General features: G+C 39.6%; 1 protein-coding gene across 1 annotated transcript; it reads right to left on the reverse strand.

Moving 5' to 3' along the window:
* Positions 1-687: 687 nt before the first annotated feature.
* On the reverse strand, positions 688-4,204 carry LOC121871365. Its single transcript, XM_042373586.1, has 3 exons — positions 3,851-4,204; positions 2,177-2,325; positions 688-1,584 (listed from the first exon to the last, which is right to left on the reverse strand). Exons 1-3 carry the CDS (start codon positions 3,880-3,882, stop codon positions 1,208-1,210), a joined length of 558 nt encoding a protein of 185 aa, XP_042229520.1. The 5' UTR covers positions 3,883-4,204; the 3' UTR covers positions 688-1,207.
* Between the last annotated feature and the right edge of the window lie 18,433 nt (positions 4,205-22,637).

Consider the following 22,637-nt stretch of genomic DNA (forward strand, 5'->3'; position numbering starts at 1 on the left):
CTATGCAGATTCCGAGATTTTGCCTTGCAGTTGTCCCAGGAATACACCCTGCAATTCACTGTACGCAATTAAGAATCACCCTGTATGTTGGAGCATGTAGATGTGTCTTGCTGATATTCATTACCATTAAATAACTTTCAGTTTACATTCATTCTATTTGTCATACATATATTTGTATAATATATCCCATGCTATGCTAGGAGTTCTAGTTCATTTGACATTTTATTCCACAATATTTTGTTATGAGACTTGTCTATATTTCATAAGTCGCAAATATGGGGAAAATGTAACAACAGTTTCTCCTGTATTTCATGTGTATATTGGTCAACTTCAATGGCTTTATTTTTATAGGAAATTGTTTGTTCCGATTGCTTGTCCCGCTATGCCAAGTGTCTCTTTTTCTGCTGAAGGATATTATGAAGTCAAAATCTTTGACCACAGATCCTACACACCAACATGTAACCACATGTCATCTCAGTTTTTTTCTTTTTAGACCATTGTCAATTATTCCTGATTTTTCTTTGGATAAAATTAATGTATCTTCTGATATGACAAATGTTGTATTGTACTGTAGGTGCAAATTGGATAAAAACAGTATACAGTATAAACAAAAATCTTTATTTGAGTTTGTAATAACATAGACTCCATAAAGTTGGAATAAAAATCATCTATCCTTTTCTTTCCCTTTTAACCTTTTGACAAGTATCTGCAATAAAGTAACAATCTGTAATATTGCAACAGGTAATTCATAGTAATAATGAACATATGACCAATGAATATACAATATAAGTGTGATGAGAATTCTGTTTGGAAGGCACAATATACTGTATTATTAGAATACAGGATTCTATATTGAACTTGGTAATAAATAAAAAATTATGTCCAATTTATTCAGGAAAATAGGCACTAACTTCCAGAATAATTGTCCAATATGAATATAACAAAATTTCACATTACACAGAAAATACTGAACTTGAATTAGTTGTCTTGTGGTAATATGATACTGTACATAATACTCTATGCCATAAACCTATACAGGTATATTAAAATTGCGAAGAAAATCCCACGGCTCTTATGAAAAATTTGCAGTTTCATAATGTCATTAAAAATATAAATTTTAAAGCATTGGAAATTAAAAAATATATACAGAATGAACTTTATAAAGCACTGATTTATGATATTAAACATTACAAAGGACCCCATATTTTTATTCTTCTTGAAAAAGTAACTCCTTTTGTTTTTCTCTTTTCAAATCATAATATTCTAGAGCCAATTTTTCTGTTCTAAGCTTAGAATGTAGCAGTTGTACATCTAGCTCACAAGACTTCTCAACATTCTTTGCTGCCACCTTCTTGGGAGTCTGATACTGGTGTCTGAAAGTTTCATGCCTGTTACTACACCCTGAGTAAGGTCTTGATACTTCATTTTCAGTGCCGAGACTTGAATGTGGCCTGGAGTTAAATAAGTTGGATGAAGTCCCTTTTCTGCCATTCAATATTTCCCCCATGTCATCCTCTACTATTTCATAATTATGTATGATCACAGCATCATCTTGGATAATCCCAAAGGTTTTCCCTGCTTGATCTGCAACACATTTTATTTTATTAATTAAGCAACAAAATTCAGTTTTACTTTGCAGTTTGCTATTGAGTCTAGTACATGTACATGTTAAGGTATTTTTAAATACTACTGAATCCAATTTGAAATACAATAGTAAATACTAATACTGTATCTAAATTGGAAAATAAAATTTGAATACACATTTAGAAAATATCTATACTGTATACAGTAGGATATTAAGAAAATGGTCATAATTTCTTGATAGAGTATTATTTCATTGTTCTGACGATTTTTACAATTTGAATGGCTTATTTTCTTATATTTTTCTTACTATGACAAAAACAGGCAAATGTAAAAATGCATTGTTTCAGAGGTATGAATAGCTTAAGTGATATATATTTTTTACAAGAAAAATTTATTTGATACAATAATTTCAAATGGATAGATACAGCATTCAGTATACTAGTATTCTGTACACTTGTCAGAAGCTCCCAGTAAGTAGTTCCATATAAAGAGGATAACAAGTCAATATTGCCCTTATTTGTGGGTGTGAAAACATTTTTATTTTACATTTATTATCTTATATGATAACATGGGATGAAAAATGATAACATACCAAGTGGCAGTGGTTCATCGTCCCCTATGTCAGTGTCTATAGGCTGGTACGTCTTTGGTGGTAAAACTGCTAGAATGTCCTCTACTGCCTGACTGGCAGGTTGAAAATCTGGAGGACCACCACCTGTTTTCACATGAGATCGTCTTTCACTGTAATACACAAATAAAATGTTGAACGTTAAAATTAGAATAACTAAATATTACTAAGGAAAACAATGGAGATAATGAAGGTTAATTACCCAATCTATTAATATACTGATACCAATACAGTAGCATTTAATTGATCACAATTATTAGAGGTATCGTAACAGTTGCAAGTAATGATGGAATCATGAAAAGTAAAAAAAAAAAGGTCCTGAATTACATGATAACATGGGATTCATGTCTACAGTGTATTCACATACAGTACTGTATATGAACACGCATATATCTTCAGTATACAGTATTTCAGTAATCAGTACCTGTAATTCGCTCAAAAATGCCACAACACAGAATAATTAAATTACGAAATGGTAAAGCAAAAGGTAACAGTGACTAGTTAAGGACATAATGAAATCAGTGTTTTTGATCATTTTTCTTCGGTAATAGTCAAGGAGAAGCACACATTGAAGTACCATACCATGTCTATGGTATTTTCATTTACTTTTCAATGAATTATGACAAAAAAACGACATAGAACAGTTTGTGGGAAGGCTTGCAGCCTCCCCCCATGATACTCTTCATTCTAGGCAAGTACATACATTATGGCAAGATAGAGCATGCAAAAGTTTTTTTTTACATCAATTGTCTTAATAAATACTATAGTCAATATTTTGCTTTTCCTAGTGCATTTTTGTATCACTCATCATTGTAAGCCTCTATTCTCCTACTGTACTGTATACAATTTTTCGTATCTTTAGTCATGTGAGTACATATTATTTAATATTATCATAGTTATATCTAAATATATTTATGTATTACTGAGAACCGCAATTTGAATTTGTTAGTATTGTAATTATGATTAACTAACTGAAAATATGATAATTATGTCAACAGGTCGTTATAACTTGTGAAATATACTGTATTCAAATTACATTGAAAAATAAATAAGTGAAGTTGTGACAAACATGTGGGTCTGTTCTCTAACTGGTACTGTTCCGTATTAACACCCAATTTACGCAAGTTCGGTTCGGTTAGGTTCGGTTAGGTTAGGTTAGGGTAGGTTAGATTAGGTTAGGTTAGGTTAGGTTAGGTTAGGTTAGGTTAGGTTAGGTTAGGTTAGGTTAGGTTAGGTTAGGTTGGGTAGGGTTACTTTTGAAGTTTAATATTTTATTTTTCCTACGGTTTTCAGTGTGAATCATTTGATTCTAACATCCATTTCTGTCACAAATCACCCGAAATCCCCACTTTCCCCTTTGATTGTCAGGGGAGAGGGGGTCATAACTCAGAAACGAGTGATTTCCGACAGAAATGGACGTTAGACTGAAATGAATCACACTAAAAACCTTTGGAACAAGAAAATTAGCTTGAAAGGGAGTTGGGTGTTAATCAGGAAATTTACTCTTTAATTATTATCCTTATGTTTAGTCACTGCTAAGATTATAATAAACTTCTTAGCTATTACAACTCTTTTGCATCATTATCCATATGACTAGATAAATGTGGGTAAAATTATATTAACATTTACAAAGCTTACCTGTCAATATACTTCCTTGCTTTGACCTTCATATTTTTCCAGCTAGTCTGTAGTTGGAGTGGTGTTCTTTTTTGGACAATGGCACTCGAGTTGTACTGCTCGGTTATATTCTTCCACTTCTTAGATCTCTCGATGCCGCATCTGTCTTTTTACTTTCTATCATACTGTTTTCGCTGACTAAGCTTGCAAGGAGAGATTTCTCCTCCGTAAAAACTCGTCGAGTCATAGTTGCCGCCAATAATCTTGCAAACATTACTCTTGGTGGTGATTGACTGTCGTAATGGTGTAACTGAAACGTAATTGGCTGGAATTTCAGTGCTCGAATCCTTGCTCGTAATTGAAGATAATGCAAAACATTACCCGATCTGAGGTTCAAGTCGCTGTTCTGAATATGGGTAATCCACTGCAGGAAATCTCGGATTGAGGAATTTAAATTCGCAAGCCTAAGCCTAGCTCAAATCCGAGGCTTAAATCACTGTTCTGATTTCGGATCATATGTGACCGTGTGTGTGTGTGTGGGTATGTGTGTGTGTGTGGGATATTTTATGTTTTTGTCCAATTCTTTAATTCTTTTTTGGTTTCATATTCTTCTCTTAATTGTCTCTCTCTCTCTCTCTCTCTCTCTCTCTTTCTTTAAATTTGTATCTGGTAATGCTCTCCTTCTTTCTCTGTTTCTCTCTTCTTTCTTTCAAATAAATGTGTTCGTTCGTGCATGCCAGTGTAATCTCTCTCTCTCTCTTTCTCTCTCGGCCAGTCCACCTGTACACACACTATACTTGAGTATTCTTCCCTGACATACCTGTCCAAGTTAATTAGTAATTTTCACCTGTCTTATAAATAACTTGATGATGATTTATGGGGGTGAATTGAAAGCCAAGAGAGAGAAAGAAGAGAGAGAGAGAGAGAAATTGGGGGGCAGAGAAATATAAGGGACAGATAGAGAGGGGAGATAGAAGTGAGAAAGAAAGATTGAGGGGTCGAGAGAGGGGAATGAAACAGAGAAAAAAATTTTCTTTTGACGTTATATGAATATTTTCGTTATATTTTTATGTATTTTGACGACGTAGAGTTTGATGGCTTCTATCACGTGTTTGTTCTGATAATTATATTTTGCTCCTTCTGAGCTGACTGGTGGTGTTGTTGGTGTATGAGGGAAGTTTACTCAAGTGCGGTCAACCTTCTTTTTCGTAGATTTTAATTTCTTTGAATCCTTTTCGTATGTATGTATGTATGTATGTATGTATGTATGTATGTTTGTATGTACAGTATGTATGTATGTATGTATGTATGTATGTATGTATGTATGTATGTATAAATGAATTGTCACATCCTCTTCCGCCTATACAGGGTAGAAGATGCGGATGCAGTTTTATAGAGCTTGGGATTATTATAACATTTATATATAACTTATTCGTTTATGTTACGAGTGTCCGCCATAAGTTTCTGTTCTGGGTATAAAATACGTTGGTTTGGATGGTGTGTGGTTGGCTCTAGCAGTTTCGCTCATTACTCCCCCACACCGACTGAGCCATCGTTTACACATTGAATTTATTTTTTTACATTATCACTTTGTGTATTTATTAATGCAACAGTTGTCTCTCATGTGATATTGATTGTAATATGTTTTTAGTTACGTAAGATAGTGGAACTAATGTCAGTAGGGTCATTTAGATAAAGTTTGCGTTCTGGCCAATCCGGCTATGATAAGTCAGTTTTGGTCGGTAGAGAGGTGACGTGGGTGGCAGGCTGGTCCACTGTACCTGTAGGGTGCAGTCAGTCTCGGCATAGGCATAGCTGTCTTAAGTTGAGTATTCCCTCACTCTGGTGGTTTGGGAATTGGCATTTGACTATTGAGATTTGTTATTGCTTGATATTGATTTTGTGTGATCTTGTTGCACCTTCAGTCCTTACACAGTCACTTCCACACATCTAATTATTATTGTTATTTATTTTCTTTTGTCTGCATACGTGGTGGTGGGATTAAGTTATTAAATGTTCATATATTTATTGACTTGTTTAGGTTTTGACCTGTTAGCTTGACCTTTGTTGGGAGAACTTGAGATTAATTATATAATAAATAATATTGATATATTTGAAGGGCTTAGGTGAATTGTGTTTATATAACTATCTACCCTAACGTCGTAACAGTTTATATAATATACAAATATTTTATCTTACAGACACACACACACACACACATGGACGTGGAGAGGGTGTTGCCCTCTTATGTCAGGATGAACCACGTCTGTCACGTCTGGGTATGTTTAGTCAGAGATGATGTGGAGGACGTTAGGGATACGTGTTGTGCCATGTGCCCACCCTCGCCACACCGCCTCTACTTTATACTGTGTGGCATAATATCCACCTCGCTCACCCACCAGAGATATTCTTATCAATCATCTCAACCCACCTCAGTGTTAGGTTCCCATGTGTCAAGCTAGTACTATGCGAGGATTATAACGAAATTGACACCACTGATATCGAGAACCAGCTGTCTATTATCACAAGCTGAGAACTTCCCTACGCACGGTCAAAACACATTTGACCTTATCTTAACTGAGTTAGTGGACAAGTACCACCCACCTCAACCAATGCCTCCTATCGGGTGTAGCATACACCTCTCAGTGTTCTGGTCTCCAGCTCCCACTGCCAGCCAAATGCAGAAACCCTATATCAAGACCTACAGCCGATTACTGACTCTGCAGTGCGTTTCTTCTGGCAGTGGATAGTTCACCTTCTCTGGGCTGAAGTGCTTAGTGTGGATGATGTGGACACCAAATTGATAAATTATACCAACACCACCATGGAAGCTCACCACGAATTTTTCCCCGAGAAGTTCGTCAGATCACACCCAGCTGACTTGCTCTGGATCACACCTCGGATCAAAAGACTTATGCAGCAGAGAGACAGCGCCTTTTATCTCAATGACCACAACCGCTACAGGGCCCTTCGCAAGCAAGTCATCCGTGAAATATGCTCTGCAAAGAAGACTTACTACCCAACCAAACTGCACCACCTGAAGCAGATCAACATCAGTCTGGTGCAGGGTAAGCTAAAATAACTTTGGACTAAACAATAAGACACCCCCTCCCCTTCCTTAGCCACCTCACTAATGGTGATGCAGCTGAGCAATCAAGCAATCATTTTGCAACTATATTCCAGACGCTCCTCCGACATGACACAACCAGTCTCTTTGCTTACCCACCAGCCCCTTTTCCCACTGACTTAGTGGAAGAATTGAAGGTAGCAAAACGTTTGGACAAACATGAAGTTAAAACGCTCCACGACCTCCATTGACTTACCAATGAAGCTCTATGCTGATAATGCAGGTGCCATAGATAATTATCAGCGATTTGGTAATATGAAAACATTCTCCACCACTCACTGTCTCGTCAGCTCTCTCGACTACATATACCACCATCTGCAAAACTAAACACGTCTGTGGCTGTTGCCTTCATTGACTTCACCAAGGCATTTGACCTCGTCGACCACAATTTAATTATCAACAAAGCTATGGACCTTGGGTTTCGGAAAAGTCTTATACAAATGGCTTACAAACTTCCTTAGTGACCGAAGCCAAGCAAATACCCTTCTGAGGGGGTGTCTTCACCTTTCAGTCACTCACCTGTGGCGTCCCCCATGGCACCAAGATGGGACCGCTCTGCTTCCTCATGCTTATCAATGATGCCCTGGAAATATGTTGACTACTCCATCATTGGGGTCTGTGTGAACAACTCGGCTCCCGACTATAGCGCCCTCCAGAATATATTGACTAGACTCCAAAATTGGATCTCTAACAACCATGTTACCATCAACCATACCAAGACCATGCTTATGCACATCAACCTCTCCTCAGACCTTGTCCCACCTCCCCCCATTACTTTGGGCCCCAACACACTCCAGATTGTGAACTCCAGTAAGCTCCTCGGCGTCCCTATAGATGATAAACTAAATTGGAAAACACACGTCAGTACAATTGTGAAATCTTCCAGTTTTCGTCTCTACCTCCTCCGCTGACTCAAGACCGTTGGAGTTCCCGCTCCCAAGCTCCTCAGTGCTTATTCAATATTCATATTTCCCAAGCTCACCTATACATCCCCCGTCTGGTCTTCCTCCCTAAATGCCAGAAAAGGGCATGCAAGATTATTCTCTCTCCTCGTACTCCACATATCAAAACACTCTCAACACTGATGACCCTCTCGGCTCTCTCTGATCATCACCACGACCTCATCTGCAAATTTGGTGAGAAGCTTATGCACCACCCTCGACAACGGCTCCAGCTTCCACCCGAGATCCCTCGTCCGTGAATTGCTGTTCGACTCCACAACTGCATCCAGCCCATACGAGCATGTACTGATTGCTTTAAGAAGAGCCCAGTTCCAACTCTTGTCAAAAGTATCAACAACTCGTAGTCAACCAGTGTGTTCACTCACAGCCAATCTTAGTCTTTGCACTGTTTTTCATGTTGAATTGCCCTGTAGTATGTCCTTCTTCCCACCTTGTTTTTATATATCACTTTTTTATTACTCATGTTAATCAAGTGACCCATTCCCCAATTATGCAGATGATCCTGTGGGCCGGTCGGGTTTAGGTTACACTTAGTAAACAAAGACTGGACAACATCCAACATTTTTGGTGTCTGTCAGTATTTAGCATGGTTCACTTGATGATTTTTACAGCAATAGATTTTGTGGGGATATTGAACTGGCCCTTAAACTGTTAATTCCTTATGGGTTAATGAGGCTGGAAAATGTAAAAGTATATGGGGTTTTAGTAGCGAAACCCAATTTTCTGTTCTCTATTTGTTGAGGAACTATCTCATATACTGTTCCAAGTGTATATCACCGTAACTTAATCACTGTAGCTATGAGTGTTAAGATGAGGATGAAGGCTCTATTAAAGAGCTCTTCTAAATATGTCCGGTTGGTGTGAGGTGTTGAGTGACAATCCCGAGGCAACAGGCTTTTATTTGCTAACCTTAACAGTCTTAGGGCGGCGCCTCAAGGAACTTACACATCACGTGATGTGACCATGTCGCCTCATAGCCAGTGGAAAGTTATAGGGGGTGATATGATTATATAAACCCAATGTACTGGCCTGACATTTATATAGGAACTAAGCGGCTAATACATCGCTCGGTCACCACCTTCCGAGCTTCCACGAGGAATAAAACTAATCTCGTAGAATACATCCTATACATAAACCTAACTATGTTACAAACATATGCGTAGAAACTAAGTTGGGGACTCTGGAACCATAGGTCCATCAACTACTGGGGGCCTTGACTTAAGTGTCTTACGGGCTAGTATATTATGTATAATGTTCAACTTGGAAAACACTGACTTATAATAACAAAACAAAAATATCACTGCCAGAATTAACACAATAGTGGGAATGGTGAAACTCAGTATTGTAAATCCCCATGCAAAATAGAATGGCAAATGATCTTCTAAATTAGCAAACTGTGACCCTTTCAAGTAAGAAATAACTTTCAACTTCTCTGAGACACTATTAAGTTCACCAATAGTTAAGTTAAGGACTTGAAACAAAGGAAATAAATCTGAAGTAAGATTTAAATTCAATGCAAAATGCTGATGAACAGGCAAGGTCTTCAACGAACTACAAGTTATCTCACAGTAATCCGGAGCCTTATAATAACCTTTCACAACTAACTGCCTACCACCATCATGGCATTAGTTTCATCAGGAAAGAAAAAATATTGCACTTTATGCAGCTGTGCATGAAACATAGTTTTCCTAGTAATTGGCCTATAACTACATTGTGTTAGCGCTGTGCATACGTTAGTTTGTATGACAGCCAATTCACATATCCCTTCTGCAGCAGAAATAAATGCGACTACATAGGCTGGACATACGTGTAAATGTAAATATGACTATTTACACCGTGATAATACCCTAGGATCATCCAATGCTAGCAAGGTACATTCTTCATCTAATAACAGAAGTTCTTTTGATCTATCTAGAGTATACAGTGTGTCATTTACATACCAAGGGAAGGGTTCCAAATGCCATGCATTAAATTTATGTTGCCCCAAGCATAGGTATGTGGATAAGAATAGCATTGTGCGTGAGAGTTGACTCCAACAGAGGGTATTAATATTCTGCCTCATGATCTGTGAAAATTTGAGTTAAATGATAAATCAACTTGGCTATTTGTAATGCTTCAAGAAGAGTCTTCACAGGCACAAGCTTTGCATCCACTCGTCCTAACCCTGCATCCACGATGCTTACGATTAGTTCATTTTTATTAGTAATTATATCTTGAACCGAACTTTCTGCAGCATGCAAATACTCAGAAAAATAAAGGAGCCACTCCAACGTAGGGACTGAATTCATCAACTTATAAACAACCCTAGATAAATGGTTAGACTCAGAAATAATCGCATTATCTTTTGATTCTAGTGCACTAATTGCATGAATAGATTGAGTAATAACACGATTTTGTTTAGAAACAGCCTGATCGACAATGATCATGCTGTCTCCTAGTTTAGCTACATCCTCGGCAATCGTTGTGCCAAATAAAGTGCTTTGTATATGAACAAAAAATTAAACAATCCTCGCTTTCTTCGCGTTTGGGAACTTATTTTCTTTACAAGATCATTCTGAGATGCTGGAACAGTGTTTCCGACAGCGACGAGAATCTTATGAAGGGTTCTGAGACGAAGCAGCTGAAGCTCAATAGTTTGTGAAACCGTTTTCGAAATGTTTGGAGTTTTACGGAGATCATCAAGGGCAGTCAAAGCTGTCTGCGGTTGAGCGTCAATGGTTTTCATCTGGTGAGGAAGCTTGAGCAGTCCGTGCAACTCATGTTTTATGTTCACTTCGTCTTCAACAATGAGAACGCGTCCAAGGGGTGCAACAAGCGCACCTGGCTTAAGGACATCTGTGGACATATCCGTCAACACAACGGTGACACAAAGCAGTAGGAGCAGCACACTGATAATCCAAGCCATTCTGGAAAAGTTATAATGTATTTTAATATTTGTTTGCAGAACGAAGTTTCAAACGATACTCATTAGGTACACTCTGCTTGTGTACAGTTTGAAAAGATGTGTCTATGACATCATTAACATTCGTCGGAAAAGGTGTATCTGTGACATCATTACCATTCTTGGGTAGTAAATCCTTATTGCCCCTTTTAAGATGGTGTGCATGCACTACATCTGCGGTTTGTGCATTAGGCTTCCAAATTTTAAACTTGTTGCCCGCTTCTTTGGTGATAATGCGGAATGGACCAGAAAATTTGGCTGAAAGCTTAGAATTCCTTTCAGGTTCTCTCACCATAACAGCATCGCCTATTTCTAACACGACAAGCTTAGCTTGTTTATGTTGCTTAAAAATCATTTCAGAGCCTGAAGCTGCTAAATGCTTTCGTACATGGCCATGAATATCGGTGAAAACGCTGATCTGTTTTGTCGCGAAATCTTCCGTAAGTACATCATAAGGCAGACGTTTGTCTTTGCCATAAACAATATAGTAGGGTGATTTGCCGGTAGAGCTATTCATCGACCCATTAATAGATGCTGCAACTTGTGGTAACCAATCCTCACATGTGTATTGCATATTACACACAATCGGGCGAAGTATCTCTATGATCTTACGATTGGCTCTCTCGACAAGGCCATTAGCCTTTGGATGAAAGGCTTTATTAAAACTTTGTTGTATTCCATATTGTACACAAATTTGTGCTACTAGCTGATTCTTGAACTCTACTCCATTGTCGGAGAGAAAAACCTTGGGCATAGTAAAAGGACATATAAGATTCATCACTTAGGCATAGGCCACAGATTCAGCTGTTTTATCCTTTGGTGGGACTAAAATCACAAATCTAGAAAAATGATAAACACACACTAGGACGTACGAGGATCCCTGATGACTCCTCGGAAGTTGTAACAAGTCTATCGCGACTGTGTCAAACGGACTTTCTGGTGTAGGATATTGTAGAATTGGAGCCGGTGACTTTGTAGCACCCTTATGTTGAGCACATGACAAACACTTAGCAATATGCAATTCTATGTCTTTCTTCAGTTTTCCAAAAATATTTTTTCTTAATGTCCGCAAGGCATTTGTCAAGTCCTTGGTGACCTGCTTGAGGAACATCGTGGAACAATGTTATAATCGTTTCACACAATGTGCCAGGTACGACTATTTGTGTAACTATACCCTCAGACGTCTTTTTGGATCGATGGAGTATGTTATGTCGTAATTCAAACTGACTGAGTGGAAGAATCAATTTAGGAAGCTGAACTTTCTCTCCCGACTATAAAGCAAAAATAACTGCAGACCACAAAGGATAGCTTCGTTGTTCATCCTCTAATTGTGAAAGAGTGAACGTAGGTACAGGCATCACTAGTGCAATATTTCTAGACAAAGCGTCAGTGACCACATTCGCACTTTCCGGTTAATACCTAAACTCGGGATCGAATTCTTGAATTGTCAGATACCAGCGTGCTAATCTGCCTGATAGATTTCTGCCATGGAACAGTTCTGTTACTGCCGCATGATCCGTAAAAACAATTATTTTATAACAAAAAATTATGTCTTTAAACTTTTTCAGTGCCCAAACAAGAGCTAACGTCTCTAAATGCGTTACTTAATAACGTGTTTCGGCATCATTAAATTTACGACTGCAAAAGCAATCACTCAAAATTTTCCTCTTGAATCCAACTGTATGAGTACAGCTCCGATTCCTAGTCCTGAAGCGTCGGTACACAGACTGAAATCTTGAGAGTAAGCAGGAAATGCTAAAACAGGGGCATAGGAAAGTGCTGTCTTCAATGCAACAAAACTATCTTCATGTTCAGCATTCCATGCAAAAATTGCATCTTTCTTCAGTAACTAAGTTAAGGGTGACGCCAATGTCGCATAGTTCTTAATAAAACAACATTAATATCCAGATAAACCAAGAAAACTACGCACCATATCACCGATGTAGGACGTGGAAACTGAGCGACAGCTTTAACTTTATCATCAACTGTATGAATGCCGTCACCGTCAAGTACATGACCAAGGAAATGGGTTCTGGATTTTAAAAACTCACATTTAGAAAATTTTATTTTAAGACCTGCTGTGGAATATTTTTGTAACACTTCATGCAGTTTGACAAGATGGTTATCGACATCCTTACTGACTATTATGAGATCATCCAAGTAAGCACAGACTGTGGTACCTATCAATCCGGCAAACAGGGTATTGATCATCTTTGAAATGTCAGTGGGGCATTTCTGAGACCAAAAGACATTCGCAGAAATTCAAAATGGCCCAAAGGAGTACTAAAAGCAGTAACCTCTCGGGATTTTTCATCGAGCGGTATTTGCCAATACCCGCTAAGCAAATCTAAATTGCTAAACACAGCGTTTTCCTTGCCTTAGGACTGTAAAATATCACTAAGACAGGCATAGGGTACCGAGCTGGGATCGTATTTTCATTTCAATAACTGGGCGCCAACTGCCATCCATCTTTGGGACTAAAAACAAATGGCTATTGAAAGGAGATTTAGCATGTGTGATAACCTTCTCATTCAACATAACCTGAACCATATCCTGAACTACAGCGCGCTGGCTATGTTGTAGTCGGTAAGCTGGTATGTAGATTGGATTCGTGCCCTCTTTTAAGGATATGTGATGTGAGGTTAAATCCGTGTGCCCAAACTGTTCCCCTGGTAAGGCTACAATGTTTCTGTAGTCGGCAAGCAGCTCTAAGAGTCCTGTCTTGCCTTGAGGATGGTCAATCACCTTAACATGTGGTGATATTGGATCTATCCTCTCCTGCCTAGTTTGTTGAGGTTGAGAAAAAATACTACCAATTGGGAATTGCGTAGGCTGTGATACAACATTGTTATGATAAACTAGAAAATCATACAAATAACATCCCTCTTTCAATATTCTAAGAGCGCCTGTTCTGTGTAGAACTAGAGCGTCTGTTAAACCACCAGGTCTTATCGTGCTCAATATCGATTTGCACGATAAACCCCTAACATTGCACGTTTCCGGTAGACATACTACATCAATCCCCATGTACATGTCAGGTAAAGCTACAGTGGCTAAGGTGATTTCCTCATTCTGATTGTGGAGAGTACGATCTTCCAACTTTTGCTGCTATAATCACGCTGGGAAAGTAAGTCTGTGAGGTCTTGAGCTAGCTTTGACTCGTTATCCGTCTTCCTTCTAATGGGTATGGTGGATAACACTTTCAACCTTGCGGAGAGCAATGGTGCAGAATTACGCATAGCATTGTAAGAAATACCATTAAACGTAATAGTATTATTACGTGGACGAACATCTATAAAATTCGTCCTCAGTGTTGGTAGACCAATCAACCTGTCAGCTGGTAAATTAAATTGCTGGACTGCATAAAAATCTGCATAAAAGGAAATTCCACCTCTAGAAAATCGTAGTGGTAAAGTCACCATCCCTGCAATGTTCAAATGTTTCCCGGAAACTCCTTCGAGATCGGTGTCAGTAGATCGAAATGAAAAATCTCGGTGAGGGAATCTACGTTGTATCTCTTGATAGGATGCCAAAGCTAATACATTTTGCGCGTGCACCCGTATCAATATCCAGAGCCAATCTGATAGACCAAACCCTCGTCGGAATGGACAACACTTCCGCTTTGTTGAGCGCCGCTATTAAAGAGGCTGCCACTGAAGTGTTGTTGGGCGTTGGTACTGATGTACCTATCCTTCTTCGTTCTTGGACTGGCGGTGGCCTTCCCCTGACTTCTTATAACGATAACGACGCGCTCTACGCTGCTGTGTTACATGGGGTGTTCCTGCGTCTACGCTCCTAGGTCTTTGCATCATGGCACATTCATCTGTGTTGTGAGAGGCAGACTGATGGAACTCACACCACATATCAGCTTTATGGCCTGTCATACACGTAGTCTTTGCAGCTGCTGGATACGTTTTGGGTGGTCCATGTCTTTGCCGAGGGCCGGTGGGTGGATGTCTCATTTCTTTATTCTTAACACCACCACTCTGGAGCTCGTAACAATCATCCGCTGTATGACCTTTCTTCTTACAATGGGTACATACTAAAGATTGTCGAGGTTTGTTACCTGGGTTGTTAGGAACTCGTTGTTGCATTGGTGCTACAGGTGTAGTTGTCTTAGCTGGTGGAGTACGAGCTGACTTGGGAGCAAGTTTATTTGCATAATCTATGATCAAATCAGTCAGTGCATACTCATTTTCCTGTGCACGACAATATATAGGGTCGCGAACAGCCATAAAAAACTAATTAGTTCAACTAAGTTCTCAACATTTTCTTGAGACATTTTGCCATCATCATCATACCATGGCGATCCACCAAAATTACCACGCATGTCACGCTTGACATCACCAGCAATGGCGACACACTTCATCAGAGTTCCTGCGCGAACCACAGGTATCAAACAGTCAAGCCACCTAAACAACCAATGTAAATTTCCTAGCTGTGAACCAGTCTCAAAGATACCAATTAGCGCCCTTCTGAAATACTCATACCTCGGATCAGCAAGACCACTGGCGTCTAAATGTTCACTTGCAAAACTTTCTTGCGGGATATGAGAGCGAGCAAATGACTTCTTCGCCTGATCTGTAGTAATCTGAACATTTCTCATGGTATCCTCACATGCTCTTAGAAATGTAATTACCCTGTGCCCATCCTCCCCCGTAAAATTATGGACCTGATCACCACACGGTATCATGTGAAACACGATAGAGGGGTAAGTAGACATGTCAGTGTTAGAAGCAGCCATGCTATTTAACTTACTCCTAACTGAGGGATTTTTAATGGAGGAGGTAATAAAAAGTTTTCTGACACACTGTCTTTCTGTGGAGGAGAAAGGAGAACCTGCCCGTAATCAGGAGACGTATATTCTTATTACCTGACCTTAGGGCTCGACGGTTTAAATCGTCAAATGATTGGTCTATAATATTTTCACTACTCCTGACATAAATGTCTAGCTTTGATTGCGCCTGTGTTTCGTGCTCATCTACTGAATCTATTTTTTCAGTAGTGACTTTAACCTCATCAGCAATATCTGTATCGCTAATATAATGCTCCGCCAAATCAGTAATGTCCCAAGACGAAGACTTAGAAAAACGGTCCATTCATGTGGAAATGGATCACATCAAATGTTATATCATAAAAATTAAATTTCTCTTGTCTCTCATTTACAGTTAACACGTTACCTATAAAATGAAGAAATTATCACTAAACAATAAGAGAAACTTAATACTGGACTTTAAGTACTTCAGTATCTCCAGTGTATATATATTCATATCAAAAGTGTATAAGACACTTATTATTATAGTACATACCCTACCCAATGACTATCCATGTGGAGTTATGTTGCTGATTATATTACTGTGGGTTTATTTATAATGTTCCTAAAAATACCTAGAAAAGAGGTGTGAGTCGTTGCCGAAAACGGAAGCCGTCAGACGCATTCGTCCTTCCCACTGTCACAGCTGACTCAAGGTTGTGGTGAGTGGGTCAATGGCCGCCGCGCTGTTAGGTGCTGTCTCCGTTGCGTAGCAACTGATTGATGCTTCAAGATGGCGACGGGTGAGTCCACTATCCACCAAAATTGCTGACCACTGGCTGTGAGGTTGCTGGATACGTCCACCACGGATGAGATGCCGGTCCTTCTGTGTGTCAAACCTTCAGAAGCCCTGTATATATAGGACTTGCTGGGTACACACGGGGAGTAAACAATCGGCAGTCACGAACTACCAAAACACTCTGTTTAAACAACTTGTGATGTCTAAATGGTGTAAGGTTTACGTGTTGCAAAACCTCGAAGCACGTAGGTCTGTGGCAGCACTGTAAGATCCTTGTGCTGTCACTGGGGCTATCCACGCGCAGGATGCTGAATGTTGACGTCGCAAATTCCTCACAGTCACGCCTTGTTGCCAGACAGGGGTGTTCCCAACTTTGTACATCTTGTTGGATGACAAAATACAAATCAATCAACGTATTACGTCTCACTACTGGATATTATAATACACTTTGGAAGAGTATAACACATCACAGTTTTTTGTTTTTCTGTTTTCGTAAAATACTTATGATTTTTTATGTAGAATGTGTATATAGACCGGAATGTTGTTATCCGTTCCCACCGCTGCCACCTTATGAACTGGCCCTTTAATCTTTGATTCCTTCTGAGTTAATGAGGCTGGAACATGTAAAAGTATATGGGGTTTTAGTAGCGAAACCCAATTTTCTGTTCTCTTTTTATTGAGGAACTATCTCATATACAGTTCCAAGTGTATATCACCGTAACTTAATCACTGTAGCTACGAGTGTTAAGATGAGGATGGAGGCTCTATTAACGAGCTCTTCTAAATACGTCCGGCTGGTGTGAGGTGTTGAGTGACAATCCCGAGGCAACCGGCTTTTATAGGTTGACCTTAACAGTCTTAGGGCTGCGCCTCAATGAACTTACCCATCACCTGATGTGACCATGTCACCTCATTGCCAGTGGAAAGTTACAGGGGGTGATATGATTATATAAACTGCCCTGACATTTATATAAGAACTAAGGAATTAATACAATATATTGGTAAAGTATTCACCCTCCTAATTTAAATACATCTCGGGTTTCTAAGACACTGTTGCCCCGATATAGTGTCAGGTGGGGAGGTGTAGGGTGGGGCCAAAGGGGAGAATAATACTTAAATGTCAAACTGCATCGAAATCTAGAAGAGAATTTACTTGAAATATAAGTAACTAAATGGTGATATATATTCACCAGGGAAAGAGAGAGAAAGAATGTTGCTGAACACTCGTTTGCATCATCGAGTTCCTGTTCAATACGGGTGAGATGCCAGGCGACTCGAGTCTCCTTTCTTATATTAACTTGGCAGAGGAGTTTTGGAGTTGGTGGAGCATGGACTCGGAACTGGATCATCAATTAAAACTGGTTTTTGTTACTGATTTGTTTCTTGGTAATGGGTGCAGTTCTTATTTTATAATTGCAATCGTTTTAGTGGGGAAATATGAATTTATAATGCAATTTTATGCAAATGAATAAATACAATGGAAATTTTTAAATATATAACATCTAAGAGTAGATGCTGTTTATCGTGGAAAGATAATCTCATCTTAAGTATATTTCGTCTAAAACTGACGACTGTCTTCAAGACTGACCTTAGGATAAAAGGGACCCAGGTCAAGGAATAATTTTAGGGGCCCTTATGGTACTGTCATACTTTCTGCATGTTGCTACCCACACAAGCTGCTTTGCTAAAACATTTTAGTTGTTTTTTTCGCAAACAATATATAATATTATTTATTATATTTGGTACAGCTCACATCTGAATGTTCAATATGCATAAATGAATATTACATAATTAAAAATTTAATGTGTAAGACAATTTAGAATCAATTAATATGATAACTTTTTACACCCAAACTAAAACCTTCGGGTTTTCTGACATGCAAACGCATGAATAATATCTGGTAAGTCTAAGCCACGCGCAAGATATCAGATTCCATACTGCTACCCGCAACGTTTTTGTCCCCTGGTGGTTCAATTCAATTCCTAAACTGAAGCACGTCAAAACAAAATTTCTCAGTCTCTGACACAAGACCACATGGAGGCTTTGATGCTGGTGTGTGTGTGTGTGTGTGAAGAGAAGGATATCTTACAGAAAGATGACCCTAAAAAAGCTAGGGCACAAGCTCTACCGCACCCGAAATCGAGTTACCACCACAGCAAGTTTCAATAAGGTTTCCTCTCTCACAAAGTGTGTCCTATATGCCCGTCTGAAAATATTCTTATGGTCTAATAAGCAGTTAAAATAAAGAAGATTTTCAACCTTCCTGTCTTACGCTAGTGTGGGTGAGTTCTCGCCGTAGTAAGGGATCAAGCGACAGCAGACCTTTAACTGAGTCAGATGGGGTGGGGCGCAGACCGCCATGCTGGATCCCGGTAGCCAATGAAACTCGTGTTATATTTCCTTGCTATCAGCGCGGTCAATCAGCTAATGAAAACTCTCCATACACACCACCACAGCTCACAACAACATAGTGTTCACCACAGCTCACAATAACATAGCGTTTCCCGCTATCCTGTTTGAAGACGCTCGAGCGTGTGTCATCTGATATTTTCGGTATTTTCACCTTGTTTTGTGCCTTGTGCCCTTTCTATTGCGTCAATATCAGTGATGTGGGTGGATGACCCAGCACCTGTTGTGAGTGAAGTGAGGCGAGTGAACCCGAGGCTAGGCCATCACGGGCTCGTAAACGTCCGTGCAAGTCTCACACGTGGAAAATTAATGTTGCAAAAAGGCTTGTAATGAAGGCAAGGCATACACCAGTCGTATGACCAAAAAGTTACTACCAGCATGGCAGGTAGGCCCCCCCATGTGCCGGTGAGTGTTTCACGAAAGTCACTATGCCTGTCCTACAGAATGTTTTCAAAGAGTTCTGGGCCATGGGGAATTATAACAAACTGACTGCATAAATCCAAAAACTCAAAGTCTGTGCCTATTAAGCGTCGCAGGAAACCCGCCGAGGAAAGCATGCGTACACATACTGTGCTTTATAAAGTGATGTTTGGTGATAGTGAATACGAAGTGTGTAAGAAGGATTTCTGTCCGATCTTTGGTGTGGGGCAAAGGTGAGTGCGTCTGGCATTGCAGAAGCACACAATGGCCAAGAATACTGTCCCGGACCGGTGTGGTAGGCAGCCCACTGCGACAAAGATTGTTGAATCCAAAGCCGGTCTAATTTGCAAACACATTAACATGCTACCTTCCAAGTCCCCCTATTACTTTCGCGCCAAGTCACGTCACCGAAAATACCTGGATTCGAACCTCATTGTTGACAAGCTCTATGACATGCACGTGAAGTTTATGAATGATGAACATCCTGAGGTTAAGAAGGTGTCATATGATTATTATAGTAAAGTGTTCAGGAATGAGTTCAGCATCGGGTTCTCGCCTCCTGTCGTTGACACCTGCAATAAGTGTGATTCGTTGACGGCAAACATGGCAAATTATAAACAACGGGTGTCGTTTAGTTACAGTTAGACGAGATGCAGGCTGAGCTTGCCCAACATAAGGCTTTGGCTGCGGAGGGTAGAGCTGCACTAGATGGTACTCTGCTTCGATTTACAACAAACATTGCCAACACCCAAGCTTAATACTAGTATTTCGTTCTACAAAAGAAAAATTTGAACATATGACTTCTGTGTGTTCAACATAAAGACCCAGAAATGAGCAATGTATGTGCTGGACGAGGTGACTGCACGGCAAGGGTCATGTAAAGTAATGATCTGTGTCAATCATTGTGTGGAGGCCAATCATGAGAGCTGCCAGACGAAGTTAGTTTTGTCCTCGGACAACTGCCCAGGACAAAACAAAAATATTTGTGTCATCTTGGGCTGCCTTCGTCTCTTGCACTCAAAGAGGCTCTTCAGGATTGAATACTACTTCCTGGTCCCTGGGCACACGTATATACCATGCTATCGGCATTTCGGCAACATCGAAGTGAGGCTAAGGAGGGAGGCCACGGTGTGCAGTAAATCTGAGTACATCAAGCTCATTAAACAAGCTGTCAAGGGTGGCTTTCCCGTGGTTGACATAACCCAAATTGACTTCCTCAACTTTGATGACAAAAAGGATATGAAAGAATGCCTCCCTTACAGATGCCAGAGTCATTGTATTCGAAGCCAGTTACAGCGAGGGCTATGCCTTCAAAGGGAACTATGACATGGCGAACACTAACTTGCGTCAAGTCCGACTCATGAAAGGCAAAGGCAATTTCTCTTTCAAGGTCTTTAACTTTTCAGCTGTCCCCCTGGCTCCTAAGTATGCGGTCCCCATACTTCTGTCGCAGGAGAAATTGCAGGATCTCAAAGACCTGGCGACCTACATTTCCCCAATAGAGAGTGCCAAATACTTAAAGGACATGACTGAGAGGCAAGAGGCTGGGAACTTTGATAATTCACCAGACGAGGATGCGGACGACCCTGCAGAAGGGGATGTGGAGGTGGATGCTCTTGACACGATCTTGGATTACCATTAGACCGTGTCCCCACCCCCAATTACATAACTTCGGGAGCGGAGAACAGTTTGAGATGTTGGCGAGTATTACATTAACATTACTGTTACGTTCCCCTTCCTTCAGAACTCTCTCTCTCCCTATGTATTTTTTTCCGATTTTTTTTTGTGTATGTCCCTTATGTCTATTCCATTATCATGCCATGGGGTCTGTTATGATATTATATGTTGTTTTTATGCCTATTGGTGGATAGACTTTGCTTTCATAGGTAACAGTCAAACTGACATGATGTTTTCGATTTTTGACGTATGCCTCTTATGCCTATTTCATTATTATACCATACTATGGGGTATTTTATGATGTTACATGTTGTTACTATTGCTGTTGTTGGATAGACTTTGATTTCATCAGTAAAACAGTCGAACGAACATTATTTTTCGATATTTTATTTATGCCTATTCTATATATTCCATTATTATGCTATTATTATGAGGTCTGTTATGATTTTACATGATGTCATTATGCCGTAGATGGATAAATTTTGATTTCAGAGGTTTTTTTTAAAGAACAGAATCACAAAACACCATGCCTTACGTTTTGCGTTGTAGCATAGTTATAAGTAGAAATACATTTTTTTTGAAAGGTAGTAGAGGGATAAATTTCCTTTAAAAGAGAACAAAGCTCTTCACGTTTTAATATTTACCAAACTTTAATCGCCTTTTTCTCTAGTTTTAAAAAATGTCACTTGTGCCCGTACTACTGGGGTGGCCTCATTTATGCATGTGCGTATATAACCTAATATATAGTTTCCCATATGCGTATTAAGTACCTCATTGTGTGTACGCTCCTTATATGTGTTATATTCCATATAACTCTCAGCCATACATCATACACCTTCCCGGAGTACGGTAACTTTGATCATACCTTCGTTGCCAGGTGTTTATGTGTACCAGTTGTCACTTTTGTTGTCAGGTGTGTTGTCAAAGAACCAACATACATTATACACTATTGTTGGTAATATACAGTAATATTAATGCAATACAGAAGGAAGTATGATCTATTGATAGGCTTAGTGTATTAGTGCAGCCTGGTCGAGATGTCAACTGACATCTCTGGTTAGGTCTGCATTGCTGTGCCTGAGGGGAACGAGATCTTCGGCCCCAATGCAAACAGTTGCAGATACTGACTATGAGGCAACAGTCACTGAATGCCACATAGATCTGCGTTTTAACTCACTCAACACATCTAGGGTAGCTACCATTGTATTATGATATTTAATTTTAAGGCCACGTTAAAAAATTGTTTGATATAATTACATGTTGAATTGATTATGATAGCGTAATGTATGTAATTGTTTTATTCTAGTCTCGTGGGATCTAGCATTGGCTTACCATTGTGGTCTGCTAGTCTCTTCTCAATATGTCCTGTCCAGTGCCTGTTCAGTGCATCCTCAGTGCCTCTGCGCCGATCACCATACTATTACCTACTTTGGTTTGACATTTCAGCCGTTCATTTCCCTTTTCCTAAACGTCTTGTACCTTCCCGAGTGCACTGGAGCGGCTTGTAGCTCCTGTATTATTTCTCCTTTATGTAAAGGTATCTTAAAACCATACGTCACCTCTGTCAAATAAAAACCTTTACTTGAAGCTTAGGTAATAGATGTGAGTGAATGGGTGAGTGAGTGAGTGAGTGAGTGAGCCAGCGTACGTGCGTGCGTGCGTGCATGAGTGCGTGCCTAAATTTAAGAAACAAATACACCTGTCCCCTGAAATAAGTCGG

The sequence above is a fragment of the Homarus americanus genome, unplaced genomic scaffold (assembly GCF_018991925.1).
Source record: "Homarus americanus isolate GMGI-L3 unplaced genomic scaffold, GMGI_Hamer_2.0 scaffold32583, whole genome shotgun sequence".
Taxonomy (NCBI): domain Eukaryota; kingdom Metazoa; phylum Arthropoda; class Malacostraca; order Decapoda; family Nephropidae; genus Homarus; species Homarus americanus.